Raw genomic sequence first — 24091 nt, 5'->3', positions numbered from 1 at the left:
TTCTCAATTTTATTCTGAGCTATATTTTGTAAATATATTTTGTAAAATATATATCAACTGCTCCAACAGATCATACCATTTTCTACCGAAAATTAAATTCGATCCATTGTTTGTATCAATCAGTGTACTCGGACAGCTTTTCAAAACTGGTGGGCCCAAAGGAGCTGTATTATGTGCAATAATATTACATTGAATGATAAAAAGAGAATGAATATTTTATATTTTATTTACTTAATATTTGATCACAGTAACAATTGTACAAATGAAAGAACAGTGATCTAATGTCCACTACTGATGGACATTGGCAATAACTTTAATATTATTTTTGAGTAGGTTCTTTTTAACTTTAACATACATACCATATTAGAATTGAAATGCAATTTTCCATATAATTTCTAAATCTAAGGTGCATAACTCCTTTCATAATCATTGATTAATTCTATCCTAATCATTGCTGATATAAACCTCTTTAAATTTCTTTCATTCTGACAAGGTGAGCTTAAGAGCATTTACAATGAAATTTCTTTTCCAAAGGAGCATAACTCATTTTTATAAATAGCAAAACAGCACTGATTTGCTGATTAATCCGAGACATTGCAAATGTAAACCTCTGATGTAATTTGTCTCTTATAACACTTACAAGACAGGACAGACCTATTACAAAGATTTAAAGGAACACAACTTTTTCAAATATAATTGATCAGCACTGAACTCATTTCAGACATTGCTGGTATAAACCCTTTGTCACAAATTTCATAAAAATCAAGGAATTATTGAACCTGTGAGTGCTTAAAAGGCCAAGCAGACATGTGTACAGCATTTTTATGGACAAAACTCCTTTTAAATGCAAAATAATTTGGCACTAATTTTCTGCTGTTATAAACTTTTTATAAATTTCATTAACAGAAAATAAATTGTAGATGTGAGAATGTTTACAATATAGGATGGATGGACAAACACAAGGACGTCGGCAATTCCATATCTATGGACAATCTTGTAGACAGGGACAACTAACATTGAAATAGACATTAACATCACAATAAAATATGTCTCATAAAGCTGTATTTCTCACATCTGTCATAAAATTGTATTTTTGTTATCCTTTTCATTAAACTTAGGGGATCAACATATCAACATATTAATATTAAAGACCAAGGTTTACTGGGTGAGAGTCAATCAAATCTAAATACTGGGCAATTCATATAAAATTGCAGCAATAACAAATTTTAATGATCTCAAATGAAATTGTTATACATGTATAGAGAACAGCAGATTTGCCATACCTTTTTTCTTCAGATAAAATTTAAGTAAGAAGATATTCTATAACAAAATACTGCCTTACAAATGTCTAATTTAAAGAAATCAAAATATTTTCCTCTCATGTCAGAAGGGATTCATCATTGACCTTTCTGTTATATTCTGTTCTGAAAGAAGGTGTGAAATTGTGACACCAAGTAAAATGTCCCAAAACTGATGCTTACAGCTTTAATTTTTATTTTTGTGTAAAAGTGAGGAGAAAGCTCTTTAATAAAAAAAAAATCCATACAGATTTTATTATGTTTACATCAATGTTTTATTGAGATTCATAAAAATGTTCAGTTCAAATGTAAGAAAATTATGCAAAAGGTAATACCCCTTCATTTCAAAGAAAACTAGAAGAACTGAAGGACAGATCAATATGCACTGACAGATCATAAATGTATAATGTGACTTAAACCATTATGCAAACAAGTATAAATGTAGGTCAATATGACCAAAACATTTAGTAAGTGGAGAATTTAATAGGAACCTAGTGATTTAATCTCTTTGATGATACTTCAGCATGAAATGAAAATCAACAGTTGGTCCAATTGACATGAATGATGTTTGTACTCATTTTGAAAATTGATGCAGAGAAATTAGATTGTTATTCCATTGTGAGTTTTGGAATGGAATATACATGATATACAACCACCATTGATTTTGAAGATGATCAACCAATATGCATCATTGAGTCAACACCTGATAAATACAGTCTGATCCCTTTTCTAAATTAGAAGACACTGATAAATCTTTGAAATTTCATCTAAGATGACAATTTTACACACCATACCAGTATTTAAAATATTAAAAAGGGTGTATAAGTATAAACAATTGCATTATATATAAAAAGATGATTAATATACTACTTATCTATAATTTACACAAAACATCAAATTCTATAGGAAATACCTGCAGTTTTACATTATAATTTAGACTGCCAAGATCAATTAAAACCTCATACATATTTGTCACTACTCCCAATCTTCTCAAACAATTCTTTTGTAACTTCTCTTACAACACAAACAATTCTTTTGTAACTTCTCTTACAACACAGATACATACACACAAAAAAATAAATAACTGATAAACAAATATTGCTTCTATATGTAAGATAGGGATTCCTTAATTTAAGTTGTTGTAACAATTGCTCAAACTTTCAGTGAATTCAAAAGCTGCTATAAAAGCAATTTTTTTTTTATGAACCCAGCATTCTACATGCAAATTTTAAAAGCATTTAAAAACATTGAAAAGACGTTTTATTCTTCTCTTTCTGTTACATGGAATATAAAAAAGCTGGAAAATATAAGGTGGGAATGTTACTTTTTCCTGGAATACTGAAAGTCCATGTACAAAATGATGTAATTAACCCTATAAATGTGACTTCTGATGGGACCCTGAATGAGTATTGGAAGACTTCTGAAGAAAAAAATTGTCATTTGTCAATAAATGAACAGGGTGTACAAATCCAATTTCTTGGAATGTTGAAAAAATATACCAAATAGATAGAAACAAGCATCAATTATTTATTTAATTTTCCATCTTATATGCATATCTAATCACCTGTTGGATTTTAAATTTACTTGAATGAGGATTTGTCACAGAACTTCAATGATGACTATTTATAGTTGCAAACATGTTTAATTTATTATGAAATATATAATATATTTTTACCAATTAACTGGTACAACTAAGCATGCCACCTAACATATTGATATACTGGTTATCAAGTAGAATACCATGTAATTAAAATAAATTCATGTTTTTTTTATATAGAATGAAGGCAGTGATAAATTAAAGTTTACAGTTTTTTCAATATATATGATTATTCTAAATATTTTAAAATGTTAGCAATTTTCCCTTTGCTGAAATTTAAGGTGGTACCAAACACCTTGAATAGAATTAATTTAGCTCTTGTAATTTTCATAGAATTTTGACAAAATGTTTACTTTGACCATTTGACAAAAATATATAAATTTCAAAAAACTTAAACCACTCATTTATCGGAAATATTTCATTGGATGAATAGCAGTTTGACAAACACCAATTTTGATAATTGAGAAGCTTAATATTTCCTAAACAAAACATTCAGCTGATTTTTACAGATTTATCCCCCTATAGTGTTATGTACCACAGATGGTCAGTTTAATCTGAAATTTATCATGGATTTCTCTAAACATTCAAAAGAAATCAATATCTCCTGCTACTGGTGACTTTTAGTTTGGTGAACCATATATGATCATATATATAGTATGCCAATGAAATTAAGAATACATGATTACAAAATTATCCCCCCACCCCAAAAAAAACAAAAACCGACAACCTCAGAATATGTCTATAGCACACCATGCTCAGCTCACTACATAAATTTCCATGTTGATTGAATTGCAGAATATGAGTAATTATTTGGCAAATATTTAAAAAAAAAAATAAAAAAAATATCACATTATAATAAACAAGTGAACCGGTAATATAGATTCAAGTTGATAAGATGATTTAAGATCACAATTTCATGAGAAGACTATCTTAAAATTACACTTTAACCTGATGACCTGACAGATGAACAGGTGAACAAACAGATGGATGCAAAGACTAACAAATTTAACGTCCTCCATATTTCAAATGCAGGGTATTAACAATAACAATAGCTAGCCTTTTTTTTCCTATTTTCTGTTCAAGGTCAACTAGGCCTTCTAGTTTTCAAAAATCTAATGAAATATGTAATGATATCTTGGGGTTAAACATGATACAAAATTGGAACATACAAAACATTAACTAATATATATAAACAATGATCAATTCTTGTCTTCATCTTTGATGTCCATATCTTCACCTTTGTCTTCAGATTCTTCTATCTCAGGAACTAATAATGGTGCTTCTGAAATTACAAAAATTGAAAATCGTCTGAAACAGCATACTGATGATGATATTTTGGGATTTACACTTAATGAATAATTTGAAGTTAAGGTAGCACAAAACAAAATACAAGGAGTTTAAAATACATCACTATAAGAAATACAGTTATGATGTCATTTAAAAGCAACTCCTTCTTTTGATGAAAAGAATACAAAATTTTGTCATTTTTCAAATTGTTTATCCCCAAACAAATATAAAGCACATCTTGGTCCTTGCAAGTAGTTGCAAAAATCATTAAAAGTTACTTTTGTGTTATCCTTCCACTTTTTAAATTCAGTTAGGATATCTGAAACCGTTACAATGTAAACTTCCCACATTACAACCCATGCTTTTAGGCAAAAAGGACAAGATTTATATTACTGGTACTAATCTATAATTTAATTTTGGATGTAATGCTTCTTCTGATTGGCTGACGTTGTGTTATTTATCAGCTTATAGACATCATTTTGTCATGTGACTGTGACATCATCAATGTTTTTCCATGGTTTACTCCGGTTTAAAATGGAATTTAGAATTAAATTATAAGAAATGACTCATATTTTTTCTGTCTATTCGAAATAACATAAAAAATGTGGTGCACACTTCAAATAAAAACGTTATTCAGTGTGCACCACATTTTTGATGTAATTTCTTCATAGACGGAAAAAATATTACAGTCATTCCTTAAATACATTCAAAATATGGTGTCTTAACTTTTTCTTGCTTGGGTCTTTATGACTTACCTTCAGTGACTATATTTTCTTGTGAGGTATTGACACTGCCAGCAGTGGCTGTACCTGACCCATGAGATGGCCGTGATGCAGAACTGTCAAATGTATCCACTGTGACAGAGGTAGACGCATCACTCATACTATAATTGACTGTATCAATGGAACCAAACACTTCAGATATACCGTCTCTGTTAACAGTACTCATCGTTGTAATAGAATGTCGATTCGAGTGCACAGATTGAATGTCACTATTTTGAGCATTACTGCCTCGAACAACATGTGGAATGCTTGGCAATGGCCTAAATTCACCATTAACTGAAACTTCTGACAACCCTTGTCCCCTCTGAGGAACAGATGAAGAGGAATTATTTCGCACAGCCTCTTCATAAGTTGGTAATCTAGCAGCATCATACCCAATTAATGCAACTCTGTCTAGCTCATCAAATGAGCTACTGTGTACTCTAGTGTATGGTGGCGGCACACCAACTTGGTGATAATGGCGGGGACGAGGCTTACGTCTGCGTATGATCATCACAACCATGACTAGTAAGAGAATGCCTAGGACACTACATGCTGTTGCTATGACAACTGCAAGTGTATTCATTCTTGTTGTAGATCCATTAGATTCACTGTTATGTCCTGCAGTATCTATGGAAATATCGTCAACTAAAAATCAAGCAGAAATTGTAAAACATTTACTGGTTCCATATTATGAACTCCTCTTGAATTGAGAAAAATGTGACTTGAGACTACACAAGATGGTATAATAAAAAAGAAAACAATTATAGAACACTTTATGAGTTTTCAAATAAGCCAATTAAGAAAAAAAAATAAAGAAGTTGTTTTTGCCTTTAACTAGAAATTGCAACAGCCTAAAAACAAAAAAGGTAACCATTATTGTCTCCATTTTCACTTTAATGTGCAACATTTGTCTTTTATGAATTTATAGAACATCTTACAAATACAAGTACTTTTGAAGTCAATTATACATGAATTTTCTACACCTTGAGAAACATTATTTCCTTATCCATCTGTTTTCATAGATATACATACCTTTAACACAGGTAGGTTGATCATAGTTCCATAATCCTTTGTCAGTACATGTCAATGTCCTTTGTCCCACAAGTCTGTAGCCTTCATTACACGAACATTGTATTTTCATCGTAAGATAGAATGGCTCACAGAAATTGATGTCCTTTTTAGGATTACAGTAACATTTACCATTTGGTATTGGAGGTATAGCAGGACAAAACCAGTCTTCATCTGGAAATATATTATATTTTTCAATTATGCTATTATTTTTTAAAATCTTATTTTCTAAGCTAGAAGACAACATTTAGATGGACATATAAATATAACTTATGCTTGTATGTTATTTTGATAGTACAATGCAAATGTTGAAATTAAAAAAGAAAAATACTTTTAACATGTAAAATATGCAAAACATAGTCAACGAACCATGCCTGGCCCACTCTTTTGTGGAAAATTTGGTTGATTATATAAGGAAACACAAAGCATGACTTCAAGAACATTTCTGGATTCGCCAGTAAATAAGTTACTGAGATCATTTCAATTTTAAAGTGTTTCATTTCTGAAATCATTCTCCAATGTTTTTATATAATCAGGTACAAAATTTCATGGTACCCACACTGTGCAAAACTATTGATTTATGTCATATCTTATGAAGTCAAGTCCTCATGAAAATGACAAAAAAATTGTGTCAAAAGTTTGACCCTTGTTTGAAATGTATCAGTTATAGTTATAAAGGAGATAAATAACTCAAAAATGTTGATGTAGCTATTATCCAAGAAATTATGAAGGATTTTTGCAGAATCTTATGAACCATTTTAGAGCTCATGTGCATGTACTATATTATTATGAAATTTCTGTGATGGACTGTCAATAAAACTAACCAGTTTGATATTTTGTACTGGATATAATGTTTACTTAAGATTTAACAATGAAGTTGACCATATATTTTTTTCTATTACATTCAATACATACTTATTAAGCTGGAAGACAAGATACATGTAGGCTGGTATCTAGACCATGTGAAGTCATCTAAACACTCCATAACTGGATTCCCCAATAACTGGTATGCATTTGTATTACATTTATATGTTATTTTTGATCCAACATTGTAAGAATCTTCTAGATATATTTCACCATTATCTATTGATGGAGGAGCTGGACACTTATAGTCTTCAAGTTCTGAAGAGATAAACAGTAATCACGGCATTCCAATTTTTTAAAGATAAACACATATTTAAAGTTAACAGTCTTTTGAGCCCTCAATAATAAAGGAGGAGCAAGAAGAGGTTCACAGTCTCAAAGGCCTGAGAGGGTCACAAAGAGTTGATTTCCTCCCAGCTAATTAAATGTGGCGTCAGAAATAACTTTAAACATAACTTTTTGTCAAAATAAGAAAAATGCCAATAATATCACTAAATTTAAACGAAGTCTTCTCCAATACAATTAAATCTTACATTGGACAATATATTGCATGGCTAGCTTGACACAGAAATGTATAATATTTGATTATACAATAGCACAAAATGAGTTTGATGTAGGAGAATTTGCTGCAATGTGAGAAAATGCAGAATTTACTTACACAAATCGCTTAGTTGATTCATATACAGGCAATTTTATATACCTCTAAATAACATACTGATTGTCCTTGGCAAAAATCCAGACGTATACATTTTTAAAGAAGGGTGATTTATTCTCAATTGAATCTATGTATAAAATAAACTCCCCAAACTTGTTATGAACTGATTGCTTCAGTTTCTATTAGTGTACACCTTATTTATCTGTTATATCTTAAATATTAAAACTAATTTAATATCAAGAAAATACTTACTACATTTAGGTGTGCTTCCTATCCAACTGGTTCCTTCACAAAGTAAAATGGCAAATGGTTCTTCTGTATAATATCCAGCATCACATTTGTACTTCACTTGGGTTCTACCAGTAAGACTGTATGTCCCATGGAGTATTGATGGAGGATCACCACAATCAGCATCTACAAACATGTCAAACAGGACATTTATTTACCCAGAAGTCATCATTTTGTTTAAGAACCTTGACCAAACAAACAGTTATCTGTAAGCAGTACAAGGAACACCAGTCCTACCTGGAACTATTTTGTTTTAAATATGTAATACTTTTAAAAATTTTCAGTATATTCTTTTTTTTTAATGATTTGGTGGTGTTACATCTTAAAGAGTCTATCCAAATTATTCTTGCAAAGAATCACGCTCCAGTCAGTGCTAGGGACTGTCTTAAATTTGAAGTGAGGTGAAAGTTTTTTGCTCTGTGTTGAAGGTATCATTGGGACATTTTTTGCTATACATGACCTGATTTTTTGTTATGGATGGATACCCCATATCCTTTGTTTATCTAGTATATATACATATTTTGTACCTGTATCTCTAACACACTCTGGTAAATTTTTAATTCCATCTGCAGACATCCACTCTCCATTCTGACATTTGATGCTTATGCTATGAAAGGCTATCCCATTAACATGGATAAATTTTCCAGGTTCACACTCTACTAATGCAGCTCTAAAAGATGTTTCCCATCGAACTGTTGAATGTGGTATGTCTGGATACTCTAAACATTCTTCAGTACTTCCTACAAAATATCACAAATTTATGTCTTTGTATTAAATATGTATTACAATGAACTATCCTGCACAGACTAAGGATAAATTAATGATCAAAACAGCCATTTGTGAACATTAAATTTACTATCTTGAAATAATTGTAAAAAGAACTACAGTGAGCTAATGCTGGCTTATAGTTTATGATACCCTCCATTTAAATGGCATTTGAAAACATTATACGCTGTTAGTAAGATGCAACATAACTGAATACAATTTAGGGTGATTTTCTTTGAAATTTCCTCAATGTTGTTGCATCAACAGATGAAGAAGCTTCTTGTTCACCAAAAATTTCCTACATGGCCATTTTGAATGTGTGTATGAATTTATAAATATCATTTAACATAAAATTGGGGTAAAATAGTAACAGGAATATGGATAGCAAATTTGTAGTTGTTTAGAAGAATTGACAAAAAATTTCATACATGACCATTATTTGTAAAGATATATATAGAAACATGAAGTTCACAAGTATTGAGTGTAAAAATGCTTGACATTGTAACAAATGGTAACATGAAGCTGGCTTGCAAATTTGAGGAAGCTCTGCAGTTTCTTTGGGGAAAAATATGAAGAAAGTATCATACATGTACCTGGTCATTATGTGTATGTGTATGAGCATGGGTATAGTATATATGTACCTACATATGGATGACCTCTTACAGTTGCACTGTGAGCAATTTTTTCTTGTTCAGGTCACTGACTTCATAACCTATAATTCATGTCTAAGCATTAGATAATTTAGATTTAGTTTCATTCATACACAATTAATGTGTGGGTTTGTTAACAGTAACTGTAACACTATCTGTAGCTTGTTCAAACCTGGTTTAACAGTTGTTGTAACACTAGCTGTAGCTTGTTACTAACATGGTTTAACAGTAACTGTAACATTATATGTAGCTTGTTACTAACCTGGTTTAACAGTGGTTGTAAAACTTTGTTTAACAGTAACTGTAACACTAGCTGTAGCTTGTTACTAACCTTGTTTAACAGTAACTGTAACACTATCTGTAGCTTGTTACTAACCTTGTTTAACTGTAACACTATCTGTAGCTTGTTACTAACCTGGTTTAACAGTTGTTGTAAAACTTTGTTTAACAGTAACTGTAACACTATCTGTAGCTTGTTACTAACCTGGTTTAACAGTTGTTGTAAAACTTTGTTTAACAGTAACTGTAACACTATCTGTAGGTTGTTACTAACCGGGTTTAACAGTAACTGTAACACTATATGTAGCTTGTTACTTATATGGTTTAACAGTAACTGTCACACTATCTGTAGCTTGTTACTAACCTGGTTTAACAGTTGTTGTAACCCTTTGTTTAACAGTTACTGTAACACTATCTGTAGATTGTTGTCCAACTGAATTTATCACCTTCAGTATAAATGTATATGTTCCTTCCTGCAGATTATATACCTCTAAATATTGTGTTCTTCTACCCTGAAAATTAAAAGGGGATTCATTAACGGTGCCAAAATACATATTATTATTACAGTTAAAAAAGTTATGGATGTTTAGTATAATCAATTCTATTATCTATCAACTGATTAGGAGATCAGGTAATGTATGCTTCACTTAAATCTTCAGTTTAAAACAATAGACAACTTTTGAGTTCGATGCATTTCCGTCAAAAACTTTGGTTTAAGTGAAGGTCACTACCTTTTCAATGTTGAGCAAGTGGTTGGAAAACTATATTGCTATATTGTATAAATTTTGCAAATTGAATTCTCAAAATTGACAATCAGCACTGATGTCATTAGGGAATTGTGATTAAGTACCTACATAACAACCACTATTTCTAGTTTATCCTGCACAATGTCGATCAGTAAGCACTTGATGAACGTTAATAGTGTAGGGATACAGGCGATCCCCATTATCTGGTACATTTTTGTAAATGACATCAGAAAGACGCACATAGCTAATGAGTTTTTTCCACTGAAGGACAAACTCGAAAGTGGTCTTTTCCATTTCCAGTAAAACCAAGAGCAATAACTTTTAAAATAAGAATGGAAAATCCCTTAAAGTTTAGCTAGTGATCCTAAGACTTACCCAAATAAAGGTCAGTTTTCATATCACAGAAAAAATTACTAAAACACATGAAAGTCCTCACTAAAACGTTAACACTGCAGCAACATATGAGTGTAAAATGTATATAACAATTACACTGCTGGATTGAGGAACACTACACAGTAATGCATTATTCTTTAATTTGCATATACATAGAATGATAAAACTAATAATAATAGGTAGCATAATAACAAGTTAACATTCTTTTAGAAATATCATATAATTTCCTTCAAAAGATATGGAGCTTTATAACAATACTGACCATTGAACAGCCCTTTCCCTGGTATCAAAGATTCAAACAACATTACATTATAACATACCCTTAAATCAAGAGTAAGCTGTGGATCTTTATTCCACCAATGGTAAGTGATCATATCATCATTATCGTCATAACTACCATTACCATTTAAAATAACATAATTTTTAGGTAAATGTATCACAACATCATTACCAGCATCAGCATGAGGTTGGTTATCTATAGAAAAAAAGATGAAAAACAATTCAGTATTTCATTTAAAAACAAGAGACACTAACTGATGGTACCCCTGCTCAAATACTTGACAGCAAACAGGAAGTTGTACAGTGATGAATCTGGAAACACATCACATGGCAAAGCTGACTCATATAAACACTGAAACCGGTGAAAAAAATTCATGCAACGGACGGACAGAGGTAAAACAGTAATAGCTGGTGTATAATAAAAGAAATATCAAGAAATACATGTTAAGAATATAGGAGAAAATAATGTAACAACTTACCTATTATTTTACAATATGGCAGCTTGACTGGACTCCAAATTGAATTATTACATGTAAGCTTCATATCCCCTATAAGCTGGTAACCATCGTCACATATAACTTGTGCTATTGATGGTTTATAATGGAATCTCTGAACATGTCCATGTTCTATAATTGGTAAAGAGGAGCACCACTTCAAATACAGAGGTTTTTCTGAAATAAAGGACACATTTCTATATTGGTTGATAGGTACATGAATGTACGGTATATCATTTAATCAATCTACTCTGTCTGTCCCTTACTTCAAGTATATTTAAAACATAAATGTCTAAGTCTATAAAAAAAATACGAAAAAGAGGGAAACTGAACAAAAAACACTGTTACAGTCTGAATAAGACCAATGAGTCTCCTTACACTTGTAGAACATACCAAATTTTACTTGAACATCCTTATGGTAATAATCTATTAATTGCCAACCAAATGACTCTTTTCCACACATATAACTCCTATTGTTCAATCTATATAAACTTTTGTCAGCTCTATTGTCCCATTGAATAAATACAATACTGAACTATTGTTATCAGTGTAGTTTATTCAATAAGACCTTTAATTTTCTTCTAAGAGAAATTTATCACCCAATGATTAATTTGCCTAAGTAAAACAATCATTTTTAAAACGGTATGTGATGTACGTTGTATTTATTCAATATCAATAATATATTTTCAGTCTGTTCAATCATATGTAAACACAGTTTCATTTTGTTTGCAATAGGTCTAGCTGTTCTTAATGAGTTGGTCTTACAAAATACTATTAGAACAAATTGCAATACTGAAGGAGGTAAATTTAATTATACCCCTTTTAACAAATGCACTGGCATGGTTTACAAAAAAAAAAAAGGAAAAAAAAAAAATCTTCTAGAAGACAAGAGTTCCTTTTAACATGTTTGAAAGGAGAATCCTTTGTCCATATTCTTAATTAGTGTTCTACAAATTTGGTAAGTTTTGTGTCACCGTCGTATTTATGTGTATATTAAATGTTTGATTGGTTATTCATCAGTTCATTTATTTCATTCATTCATTCATTACATTTTCTGTTTCATCATACTCATTATGACGATTGACTGAGACTGACGACATTTCTAATATACGTCACTGCACAATTTCATATACACGTCACTACACACCTGAACGATTTAAATAGAATAAAATATTATTGCACGAGCGCGGGAAAATATATGTACGCCTTATTTATATATAGAGATTTAGTATTTCATAGCCGCCTTACAATGCTGACGCTTAAATGCTTAAGCAATATTTACAGGTTAGTTAATTTTGTTATTTGGAAAAATATTATTTAGTTTCTCGATAGAGTTTCATTCATTAAAAGTTATTTGGAAATATTATGATAGTATTATCATAATCTGCAATATGGCTTTTCCGTACTTTTTACATAGTTTTATAGTAAAGTTCAAAATTACTGAATTACAGCTAGAAATTGTTTTATTGGCGATATTAATTCATGGCGTAATTTTAAAGTGCTTTGTCGAATTCATTAGTCCGTCAGTTCTTGTCTCATTGTAGTTTGTGGTTTTAAATTTAGATTATGAATGGATGTAATTGTTTCCGAATTTGTTGAAAGATTTGTATATGTTGAAATAAATGTATATTTACAGTTATTAAAAGTGGTATCAAAGTCACTGTCTAGTTATAGCCATCATGATAATTTGGTGTATGTCAAGTTCATTGTGACATTTGTCTAGTCTTATTTAGCAAGAGTTTCTTAAAATTCTTAATTATTGTTCCATTTTTTTATATGTCAAGATCTTAAACTGTCTAAAAGTGTGTGTTTTTATATTTTAGTAAAATATGTTAATTCTATCATAAATATATCATACCATTAAAATTAACTGCATCCGCAAGATAATCCATGAACTGCAGCCATATCAACAAAGCAGTGTAGATCCATTCCTTACAAATCATCTTTTTAAACTATACAATCTGCAATTATAAATTAGAAGCTAAGCAGATACATATCAATGTAACAAGAGATGGCACTCAAAAATTCTGAGTGATGAAATATTAATTCTATTTTAATTTTTAAGGTAAAATGTCTGCAGAACCCTGTATTTCACCATTTTTTGCTATGGTCAGTGCTATTTAATGTGACTGTACAGCTTAGCAGTGTTATTTAAAGCGACTGTTAGGAGTAAGTGATTTAGTCAATTTATCAGTGAAATACAGAATTAAAAAAAAAAAATAGATGTGATTTAATGACATGAATGATCAGAAAGATTTGCTTAACTCATAGTTTCATAACAATCCTTTTAGGTCACAGACATTTGTCTCAAAGACATAATACTGTTTATTATACGGTAAGTGTTATATTAAGCAATACAAGTATTTTTTTCCTGAGACAAATGCCTATGATGAATGAAAGATTTTCAAACTTACACAATGTATCAAGTGAAAAATGTAATCCCAGAATGTCTGTTAATATGGTTAATGTAATATATATTTTCAACAATTTGCTTCAAACTGTATCTATTCTATTTATCATTGTTAATCATAGAAAAACTTCATAAAACTCCATGAAGGTTTGACGAAGTTACTGATGTGTGAAGCAAACTTTAAGACTGCCTGTACACTAGTACTGTATCTGTATTTTCTAAATTATTTTATATCAGAACAAGAACAATGTCTAAATTTGCTAATTTCACATTTTTGTGCTGATATTTAAAGTAAAAGGCCCCTTCACGGTTAGTTTGGTCATACATGTATTGTCACTTATTTAGACATATTTATACATGTACATGTACACAATGTATATGGAAGTCTATAAAAAGGATCAACCAGCAAATTTAAATGTTCTGGATCATCTAGAATAAAGGATACTGTGCCGATATGGAAAAATTATGGGTCTAACGAATTGAATCGCAGGACTAATAAATGTCTAAAGATTTGCTCAACGGGACTAAATATAAGATGGTTATATATGAAGATGCATGTTGTTATAAAATAGTATTGACAAATATTTCAGATTTAAGGAATAACAGTACTGTAGTTGAAGAGTTGCCACCGTCAATTGTAGATTTGACGGACGCAAATGCAGTTTTACTGGCGACGTGTAGCAGAGACAGTAAAACAGAGATTTGCGACCGTCAAATCAAAATTGACGGTGGCAACTCTTCAACTACAGTACTGTTATTCTGATTCTGATGCATTTCAAAAAGAAAAAATACGATAAAACTTGAAAAATTGTCTTAATTTGACAAAAAGAAAAAAATCCGCGAAACTTCATGAATGCTTTTGGCACAGAGACGTCATGGCTAAACGTGACGTCATACAAATGAAAACTTACAAACTGGAGGTTATTACATTACCTGTACGCTTCAAATTCGGATAAAATTACATTAAAACGGCGAATTCGAGGTAGGTGTTGTTTTATTTTCGATTATATAGTAGTAATCAAACATTTGTTCATTCAACCAATTCAAAATGGCGGGTCCCTCCTTAGATATGCCTAGTCAACTGTAGATTTGATGGCAACTTTAAGCCAATGAAAAAAAATTGTTACATGTACATCTAAATTGCATTAGAATAACAAATAGCCTTTGTCAGTGTCAAAATTGAGTACACCTTATGGTTTCCAAAACAGACATATATTCCGGACAGTTACATTTTTACCGGACTTGTCCGCCTAGGATAAGCATGATCCAGACATCTGCTTTTTAGTGGTCAATGCTTTCTTAAGAGACTTTTTGCCTTAAACAATCACACATTTCCGGTCATAAAAGTGACATGATAAAGAATTATTATCAAAACAACCCCTACTTTAATACCTTCTCCTTTTAATCAAACCTAATTAGTTGAAATGTACCTGTTCAAGTGACAGTATACCAGAAATTGTATAAATTGATCGATCTGTTCATTATTTAAGTTATTTTTTTACATTTCAATGTTTTGCATCTTATTAAATTAGTCTAACAAATTAAAATTATAAGAAATACGTTTATAACAATGATTTTATGAAAAATTCAAAAAGGTTTTAAATGAAAAATCATTAAAACCACATGGTTTGAACAAATACCTTTGTGGGCAGGTGGGAAATTTAGCTATGCACCCTAATTTCTTCAAAAATGTTAAAATTGTCATGTATATGATTGATACCTGTACATGCATCTTGTGATCATTTTGAGTATTTTGTTGAAGAACTAATGTGGAAAGAGCTATTCACACACTGTCGTGCTTTGAAAACATACACAGATTTTACATATATGTCTCTGGTCCATGTTTTACCATTGTCAAGTCAACATCTGGTACATATTACTGTATCATGTTGTGCTTTTTAAAACGAAAGTCAAGTTTTTGACAATTTTATTTTGCACAAATAGAGAGTCTAAGGCATATATTAGTAAGCTGATGTTGAACACTACGAATGATGTACTACCAATTTAACAGTTTGCGTCAGAACATCAAATTTATATCAAAGTAAAGTTTAATATAGTTTTTTTTTTATATTGTCAATCATTGGGATGGCTAACTGATTACCTTAATTGCCTTTTGTTAATTAGTCTTACAAAATGTCTTAAGGGATTAAAATCAGGATCAAATATAAAATGTACAGCTGGCTCAAATATGTTTTGAAAGCCCTGGTTCATCATCCCATGGATGGAAACAAGTGCCTGTGAACTATTGGAATCGGTTACGATATATGGATGAGAATAGAATAAATAAGAAAATAGACAATTGGGCAGAGCATAATTTCAGACGTCATCGAGTGTGCAAAAATTCAAACTTTAGAATTTATAGTCTATTCGAATCATGTGGTATAGCGAAGTTGTTTAATGACACTGATATTGATAAGCAGCAAGTTAACAATGCTATACATGTAAAACTTATGTCCGACTTTAAACAGAAATGGAATGAAGATTTGCATAAAGACACTACCAGACGAAATGGACCAGGAGGTAACAAACTACGTACATATAGAACATTTAAACAGGATGTATATACAGAACTTTACCTAGATAAACTTATAATACCATCGCACAGAAGAGCATACTCTCAGTTTCGCTGTGGTGTTGCCCCAATACGTGTGGAGACAGGACGCTACGAGAGTCTTCCAATAGATCAAAGAACTTGTTTTGTTTGTGACGATAAAATTGAAAACGAGGAGCATGTATTGACTGAATGTCTGTTATACGATGATCTTAGAGACGAACTGTATAAGTTTTTAAACTTTGAAAACGAAAATTTTAGTCTATTGCTGAATTCTTTGAAACTTTCATTCATTTTAGCGAGTGATAATATTAATGCGATACAAAAATGTGCCAAAACCAGCAAGCTTATTTTAGACCGTAGACAACGTTTTTTATACCGATAATTGATGTAAATATGTTTTATGATTTAACTTTTGTTTTATAATTGCTTTTTGAAAATTTGTAAATACTAGTTCTTTTTAATCCGTCTCTCATAATTCTTTTACAATGGCATTAATAATTTTAAAAAGGTTTACTTTTATAATGTGAAATATGTATACTGTATTATTGATGGTGAGACGTTAATAAATTATTATTGTATTGTATTGTGATTGAATGTAATTTTTTGCAGTAGACTAATCTGCTAATTGCTTGACATCAATTTGCCAAATTTTCGTCTCTGTTTATAGGATCTTGTATTTTCGACAATCATACAACATCAGATCTCCTTATGGTATTTACGTTATATTTAACGTTAAAAGCATGACTGTCACTATGTCTATGTTGTGTTGATCTATGTTGTCATTTTTTATTTATCGAGTTGAAGTTAATTGAATTATTTTGAGTCAGATACTCATCTTTATAATTCAAGATTTGGTGAAGTGTTGACCAGGGACACTTCATCTATTGTATTCATGAATAAAAACTACAAGCCACCTCAATATTGAAGGTACAAGATATTTCTTTACCTTGCTCATTGTTTGTCAATTTTTTTCTTATTGTTACGCATGCCCAAGAAGGCGGAAATTGGAATTGTAAACAATGGAATCATTCGGAACGGACACCTGCATTTTACCCTGTTTCTAAGGGAATATGGTTAGTTTTATTGCATAATCGCATTTACTGCATCATACCAGAAACCATTTTCATGTATCTTCTCTTACCAATGTATACAGCTTACCAATAAGCTTAATATTTTCCAAAAATCGGTTTATTCTCTGTTGGTTAAAACATAGTAGCTTTAAAAAAAGCTTGTCTGAGATTATCATCAAATGTGAAAAGTGGTAACTGGGAGGTAGTGCAAGTTCTAGTATAGGTTTAAACTCGTTATATCCTCAGGGTGATATGTCAAATTTTAACCGAATAAATTTGTAGACTCAATATGACAGTTATTTCCCCCTTTGAATTTGACATAAATGAAGTATCACATGAATGGTAAGTAATACAGAAGGTACTTGTATTTGAGGTCCTGTGTTCATAAAATTAAATTTGTGGTCAAAGGTCAAGGTCATTTTCTTAATTTTGACCTTTCATTCCGATATCTCCTTCATAACCATGATAACCGTAAAAGAAAGCGACAAATTTGTTTTACTAAATTGGTCGTTATAGATCCTAAGGATGATTTGTCAAATTTAACAGAATCAATTCGTAGACTCTGTATGACAGTTATTTGCCCTTTTGAATTTGACATAAGTGATATGTCAATGTATTACATGATTGGTAAGTAATACAGATCTAAGGTAGTGCATGTACATGTATTTGAGGTCCTGGGTTAATAAAAATCATAATTTGAGGTCAAGGTCAAAGGTCAAGGTCATGTTTTAAATTTTGACTTTTTATTGTTTCTTGATCTCCCCTGTCACTTTTAAAGATATTTATAAAAAAACCTAGTGCAAAATATTTGCCAAATTGTGATTAAGATATGACAAATTTGTTCTGCAACAATCCAATGACGTCTTGTAAGAGTTATGGGAGCTGAAATGATTCAATTTAAGGTTAATTGATTATCACTCCAACTTGGTACATAATAAAGCCGTAGGGTCTTTTGCAAATTGTTGATTGACATATGACCTTGGAAAAAAATCAAACTGAAGTGATCTAGAGTAAACAGGAAATAAACTTTTTTTGCACTTATTTCATTGAAAAGTACCTACACAAACCTATAATTTGTAACTGGAAGTGAACTTCACTAAACTGGCTGTACCTAATATCTCCCGTTTTACAGGCAAAAGTTTATAAAAACCATATTTTTTTTAATCAGTGTAAATAAAGTTATCATGTGTTACACTTACATTTAGATTATGGAAATGAAGATAACAACATTATTATTGAAAGTATGGTCAGAAAATGTGTCTTACTAGCCACAAAATTTGCTGAATCACAGAATCCATGATGCTTGATTGTATGATACTCTGGCATAACTCTGCAAAAATATGGCTTCAAAAAATTTAATCAGTCAACACATGAATTTTCCTTACTGAAGCTGATGTTTGCAAATTGAATATAAATTAACATATGTTGGATTTTGTGATTTCAGCCTGGTTGAAGCTTCAAATCCTCCCCCCCCCCCCTTCAAAAAAAAAAGACAAGTATTTAAATCAACAACTTTGAGATGGTAAGCTTTTGAATTTTAACATTGATCATGTTGATCAACAAAATATACGCCCAAATTCACTGCTGATGTATTGTTTGGTTGCAATTCAAGCCAAATACAAAATGCCAATGGAAATTCTGTAAAAAAAGTAAACCATTTAGGATCACAGAGCCTTAGCTCTCACGAAACAGCAAGCTATTAAGGGCTCCAAAATGACTAGTGTAAAATAATGAAAGCAAGAAAACCAATGGTCTAATCTATATAAAAAACAAGAAACACTTATGAATGGGATCAACAAACGACAACCATTAGGCTCCTGACTTAGAGCAGGTGCAATGATTGCAGTCAGGGGTATACTTCTTGTACAAGTTATTTTTATTTACTTGGAGAAGTAAATAAAAATATACTCATATAAGTTAATTTGTAGGGTACTTATACAAGTGAATTTTATTTACTTGTATAGGTAAAACAGTCATCCTTATCTTCATTTCTTAAATTCTTAGGATTTCTTTGCTCTACTAGAATTTTAATTTGTCTGTCCATTGCAGATGTCTATACTAATCATTTAAATGTAATTTCATGGACAATGAAAATCCCATTTGTCTGTTATCATCAGAACACTGAAGGAGCAATTTTTGAAGACTTTGCGCAAATACTTAAGATCTTTGCGCAATCAGTTTAATTAATGAGATGAAACATTGATCTCTAAGAAAAAAAATTACGAGCTAACCTGGGAAAAATCATTAAAGGCATGAATTTTCATCTCAAAACTTGAGAATTTTGGTGGGATTGTAAAAAATTTACTTATATTATAATTTACTTATGTAAGTATATTTTTTTTCCTTTTTCAAGTGAATTAAATAACTTGTACAAGTAGTACCCCTGACTGTCAGTGATTGAAAAGAATGTTAGCTGAAAAAAACAAACTTTGGAAGGTGGCAGCGAGAAAATCTGGTGCAACACAGTGCTATTCCAAAACAACTACTGTCTGATACTATGCCAGCCAGAAGGAGTGGGAGATTATATATGCCTTTTTTTTAGAATATCACATAAGGAAAGAAGTGTTCAAATTTGATTATTTCGTTAAGTTTAAATTTATATACACAATGTGCATAATTATATTTCATTTTATTGTTTGGTAGATATTTCTCAAGACACCCCAACAAAATACAACTATATAGTATGATGAATATAAAAGGATGCTAACATGGTATTTGGTTTTGGAAAGATTGGCATCGGAAAAGTCATAGCGTTCTTGGTTTTAATTATAGTTCTTATTCAAATCTGGCACATAGGCATGTTGACAAAACATGAAAGGATGACATTACCAAACAACCAGAAAAACGAAGGACAGCATGGAAAAGTTCGATTGCTGATATCAAAAATTGAAAACGCACATGTACTTGATAGCAGTGGTTCTTATAATATTATAACCGATATTTTCTGCCATGAGGATTCAAGTCCCACTCTACATAATGATGTTACGCTGGTTTCTCAGACATCAAGCAATAATTTAGATGATGTGATTGCCCTTAGTGAAAGATGGGATGGTGCAATCTCAATATCCGTTTTCACTCACTTTAAAGATTTACAATTTGCTATGGACAAGCTGTTACATCTGCATCTATGCTTTCCCAAAATACAAAATCGTGTTCATTTTCATCTCGTATATCCTTTAGATAATGACATTTCATTAGACGAATTAAAACATAATTTTGTTAGCTCTAATTGTGAGAATTCAATGAAAACTTTTCACCATCAAAATTATGAAATTGAAGGAATAGAATACCCACATAATCTTTTGAGGAACACGGCAGTGAAATTTTGTAAAACAAGCTATGTGTTTCTCATTGACATAGACATGCTTCCAAATAAATATTTGCGAAGAGAATTTAATACGTTTGTGCAATCTTTTAAAAATGATTCTGTTGTGTTTGTTGTACCTTCGTTCGAATCAAAAGACGATGCGGTAATTCCATCAGATAGGACACAACTTTTAAGAAATTGGAGATTAAAGAAAATCAGACCATTTTATTTTGATGTTTGCCAAAAGTGTCAAAGGCCTACAGACTATGACCAGTGGCAATTTCTACCAGACTCTAGTCATTTGAATATAGCTTACTTTGTGCAACGGGAGGATGCTTACGAGCCATTTTATATCGCCAAGAAAGATTTCCCATTGTACGACGAGCGGTTCAAACAGTATGGATACAATAGAATAAGTCAGGTATGATACACATGCATGCACAGCTAGGTGAGAGATGTATTTACACTGAATACACCAACAAGGTCGACAACCTACTTCTTTATGAAAATTTACCAGTTATAATGATCTATAATGTATTCATTATAGGAACGTATTATATATATAAATCTTTTATCCACGTGAAAGTTATAGAACTAGTTTATGTTTTTGAAAAACGAACTACTTCTACTACGGAAAAACTTAAGTCCTTGCAACTTATGAAGATCTAAGAACAGAACGTGGAAATATTTTTTAGTCTATATTAAACAAACAAATGCACCACGTCCAGTTTAGTTTTCTATGGCCGCGTGGAGAAAGCCGTGTCACGCTTTGACGCTAGCAACTAATTGAAAAAAACACACCACATATATACACAGTACATTGCATATATACAGCACTTTGTACGATCTATATTTCCCTGTGAATACATGGACGAAAATCCGGTAATTCAGGTATAACAGTAAAAATGTTTAATTAAGGAAGATACCAGGATTAAACTTGTGTACGCCAGGCGCGAGTTTTGTCTACAAAAAACTCATTAGTGACGCTAGAATAATAATAAAAAAAAATCAAGTACGAAATTGATGATACAGTAAACGACAGTAAGCGTGGTCATATGGGTCATTTTCAAAAAATGTCGAATTTTGAAATTGAAAAAATTATTAAAAGTTACTTATTCAAACAACCCTCTACATAAGCAAATCAAAACAAACAGTACTTTAAGAACAACATATTAAAAGATGTAATCTTAATGATGTCATACAAGAATATGTTGAAACATTTTTTGATCGGTGGTACATTATTTTGTCTATCCTGTTACCATTTTCAAAAGAAATTTTGGGTTATTAAGAAAAGGTTTAGATAAAATGTTAACCTTGTTTTACGTAGTCAATTAGATGGTTTTAAAGAGAATACTTCTATATATATTCATTCTGTAATATAATAGATTATTTGCCAATTTTCCAGGTTGTACTGAAAAATGCCTCTAAAAATTGGTTTTCAAAGGTTATAAAAATTACCACCAGTAATGCAAGTCTAAGATAGCAATTTATATTGTTCGGCATTTTTTCACCCTTTCAAATAAACCTAACATCAAGTAAATCCCTCATAAGTTAGTTTACTTTTCTCTTTATTTCGATGGTAATTTCTGATATATCACTATACAAAAGTCTATCCTGTTACCTTTTTGTCTATCCTGTTACGGATAACAGTATTGCACTTGCGAATGCTTAATTGGGAATATTAAGTTATAACCTTAAGATGAGTTCAAACAACGAAATAGTTCATTCGTTTTGCACCTATATATTAAGATAAAAAAATTAACGACGTTTTTGTCTACAATTGTCTATCCTGTTACTGTAACCATAGCACCCATAGTAACAGGATAGACAAATTTCTTCGTTTTTGATTGCTGTTGTGAAATAATTACACCCTTTGGTGAAGTGATTATGTTTTTCTATTGTGAATTTGGTTTCCAGCACGTTATTGCACTTTTTACAAGTATACTGTTGGTGTAATTAATCAAAATTGGTGGTAACAGCATAGACATGAAAAAAAGTACGCTCTATTTTTTTCACTTAATGTCTTGAAATTTCTTTTCTCTACAATTTCGTTCAAGAAACGAGGCGTTTTAAATGTAAAGATTACTTTGCACTTTTGAGATCAACACTGACTGATTCAATATTCATAGGGAGAATAATTTAACGGCTGATTTAAGTAGCGGTAACAGGAAAGACTTGAACCTCCTTTACGCTGATTCAATTTAGTTTGTAGATAATATGTTACATACAATGATAAAGAAGCTACGATTTTTCGTTAGAGTAATATTTAACGATCTTAAAAAGTCACTTTTGCAGATATCAAGGCGATCAGAAAATCGCAAAAAAATCATTTCAAATGTGTTTTTCTGACAATGTACGCAGACAAATACCCCCAAAATCGGTCTTAAATGCAGTTTAATCTTATCAAAATAGATGTAAGGTGTGTTTATTATTAATGTTCTGAATCACAAATCCGACAAGCTTTCATTTAAACCATTACAACTGAAATTTCCATTAGAAATGAAAAAATTAGCATGGGTGTACTGAAAAATCGACATTTTTTGAAAATGACCCATATCTACTTTAAGATATAAACATCTGAAATGAATTGTTTTTATTAATTGTTTGCAACACTGACATAGTAATAAACTTGGCGACTCCGTATCAACCATTTTATGTGATGTAAAATGTATCGTTGGTAAACATTTTAAAACATGTTGTGTATCTTTTTAAGATTATCTTTAATTGTTTTGTAGGTATGTGAAATGAACATTGCAGGCTACAATTTTGGAGTTTTAAACAACGCTTTTCTTATACATAAAGGATTCAAATACAGAGACGGCTTTCATAAAAACAAAGAAATAGAGAATAACAGGAATAGAGACTTATTTCAACAGTTTAAAAGAGAACTCAGAACAAAATATCCAAATTCAAAACGTTCTTGTTAATTAGTGCCTATATTTTTCTTTGTATGTTCATGAAAATTTATTTATATGAATTTTTGAGTTCATCTTCTGTTTATTCATATCTATTACAGGAATCAAACATACTACGTTAGTTTTATCGTATGAGTTATTCTACATTGGTCTTTTCGGGGCCTTTTATAGCTGACTATGTGGTATGGATTTGCTCACCGTTGAAGGTTATATAGTGACATATTGTTGTTGAATTCTATATCATTGGGGGTCTGGCAGAGAGTTGTCTATTTGGCAATCATACCACATGTTCTTATTTTATACACAGAATCTATATAGAATAGAATAAAATATTTGTATATCCAAAAATACAGGGCCCATAAAGGTATAAAAGGGATAAAATCATAATTAAAACAATACACATCAAAG

General features: G+C 31.0%; 2 protein-coding genes across 3 annotated transcripts; one reads left to right on the top strand and one right to left on the bottom strand.

The window, feature by feature from the left end:
* Positions 1-208: 208 nt before the first annotated feature.
* Positions 209-17403, bottom strand: LOC139514492 (complement factor H-like). Its single transcript, XM_071303817.1, has 11 exons — positions 17338-17403; positions 13286-13388; positions 11413-11604; positions 10975-11129; positions 9880-10027; positions 8349-8561; positions 7786-7947; positions 6930-7136; positions 5979-6188; positions 4938-5591; positions 209-4177 (listed from the first exon to the last, which is right to left on the bottom strand). The coding sequence occupies exons 2-11, from the start codon at positions 13368-13370 to the stop codon at positions 4095-4097; spliced, it is 2109 nt and encodes a 702-aa protein (XP_071159918.1). The 5' UTR covers positions 13371-13388; positions 17338-17403; the 3' UTR covers positions 209-4094.
* Positions 17385-23783, top strand: LOC139514494 (beta-1,4-glucuronyltransferase 1-like). Of its 2 annotated transcripts, none has more exons than XM_071303819.1 (3): positions 17385-17464; positions 20105-21189; positions 23504-23783. In XM_071303819.1, the coding sequence occupies exons 2-3, from the start codon at positions 20170-20172 to the stop codon at positions 23693-23695; spliced, it is 1212 nt and encodes a 403-aa protein (XP_071159920.1). In that variant the 5' UTR covers positions 17385-17464; positions 20105-20169; the 3' UTR covers positions 23696-23783. The 2 variants fall into 2 exon arrangements, with proteins under 2 accessions (XP_071159920.1, XP_071159921.1); XM_071303820.1 differs by having other exon boundaries at positions 19815-21189.
* The last annotated feature ends 308 nt before the right edge of the window (positions 23784-24091 follow it).

Source organism: Mytilus edulis, chromosome 3 (assembly GCF_963676685.1).
Source record: "Mytilus edulis chromosome 3, xbMytEdul2.2, whole genome shotgun sequence".
Lineage (NCBI taxonomy): Eukaryota > Metazoa > Mollusca > Bivalvia > Mytilida > Mytilidae > Mytilus > Mytilus edulis.
This window is presented reverse-complemented; position numbering and strand designations above follow the sequence as displayed.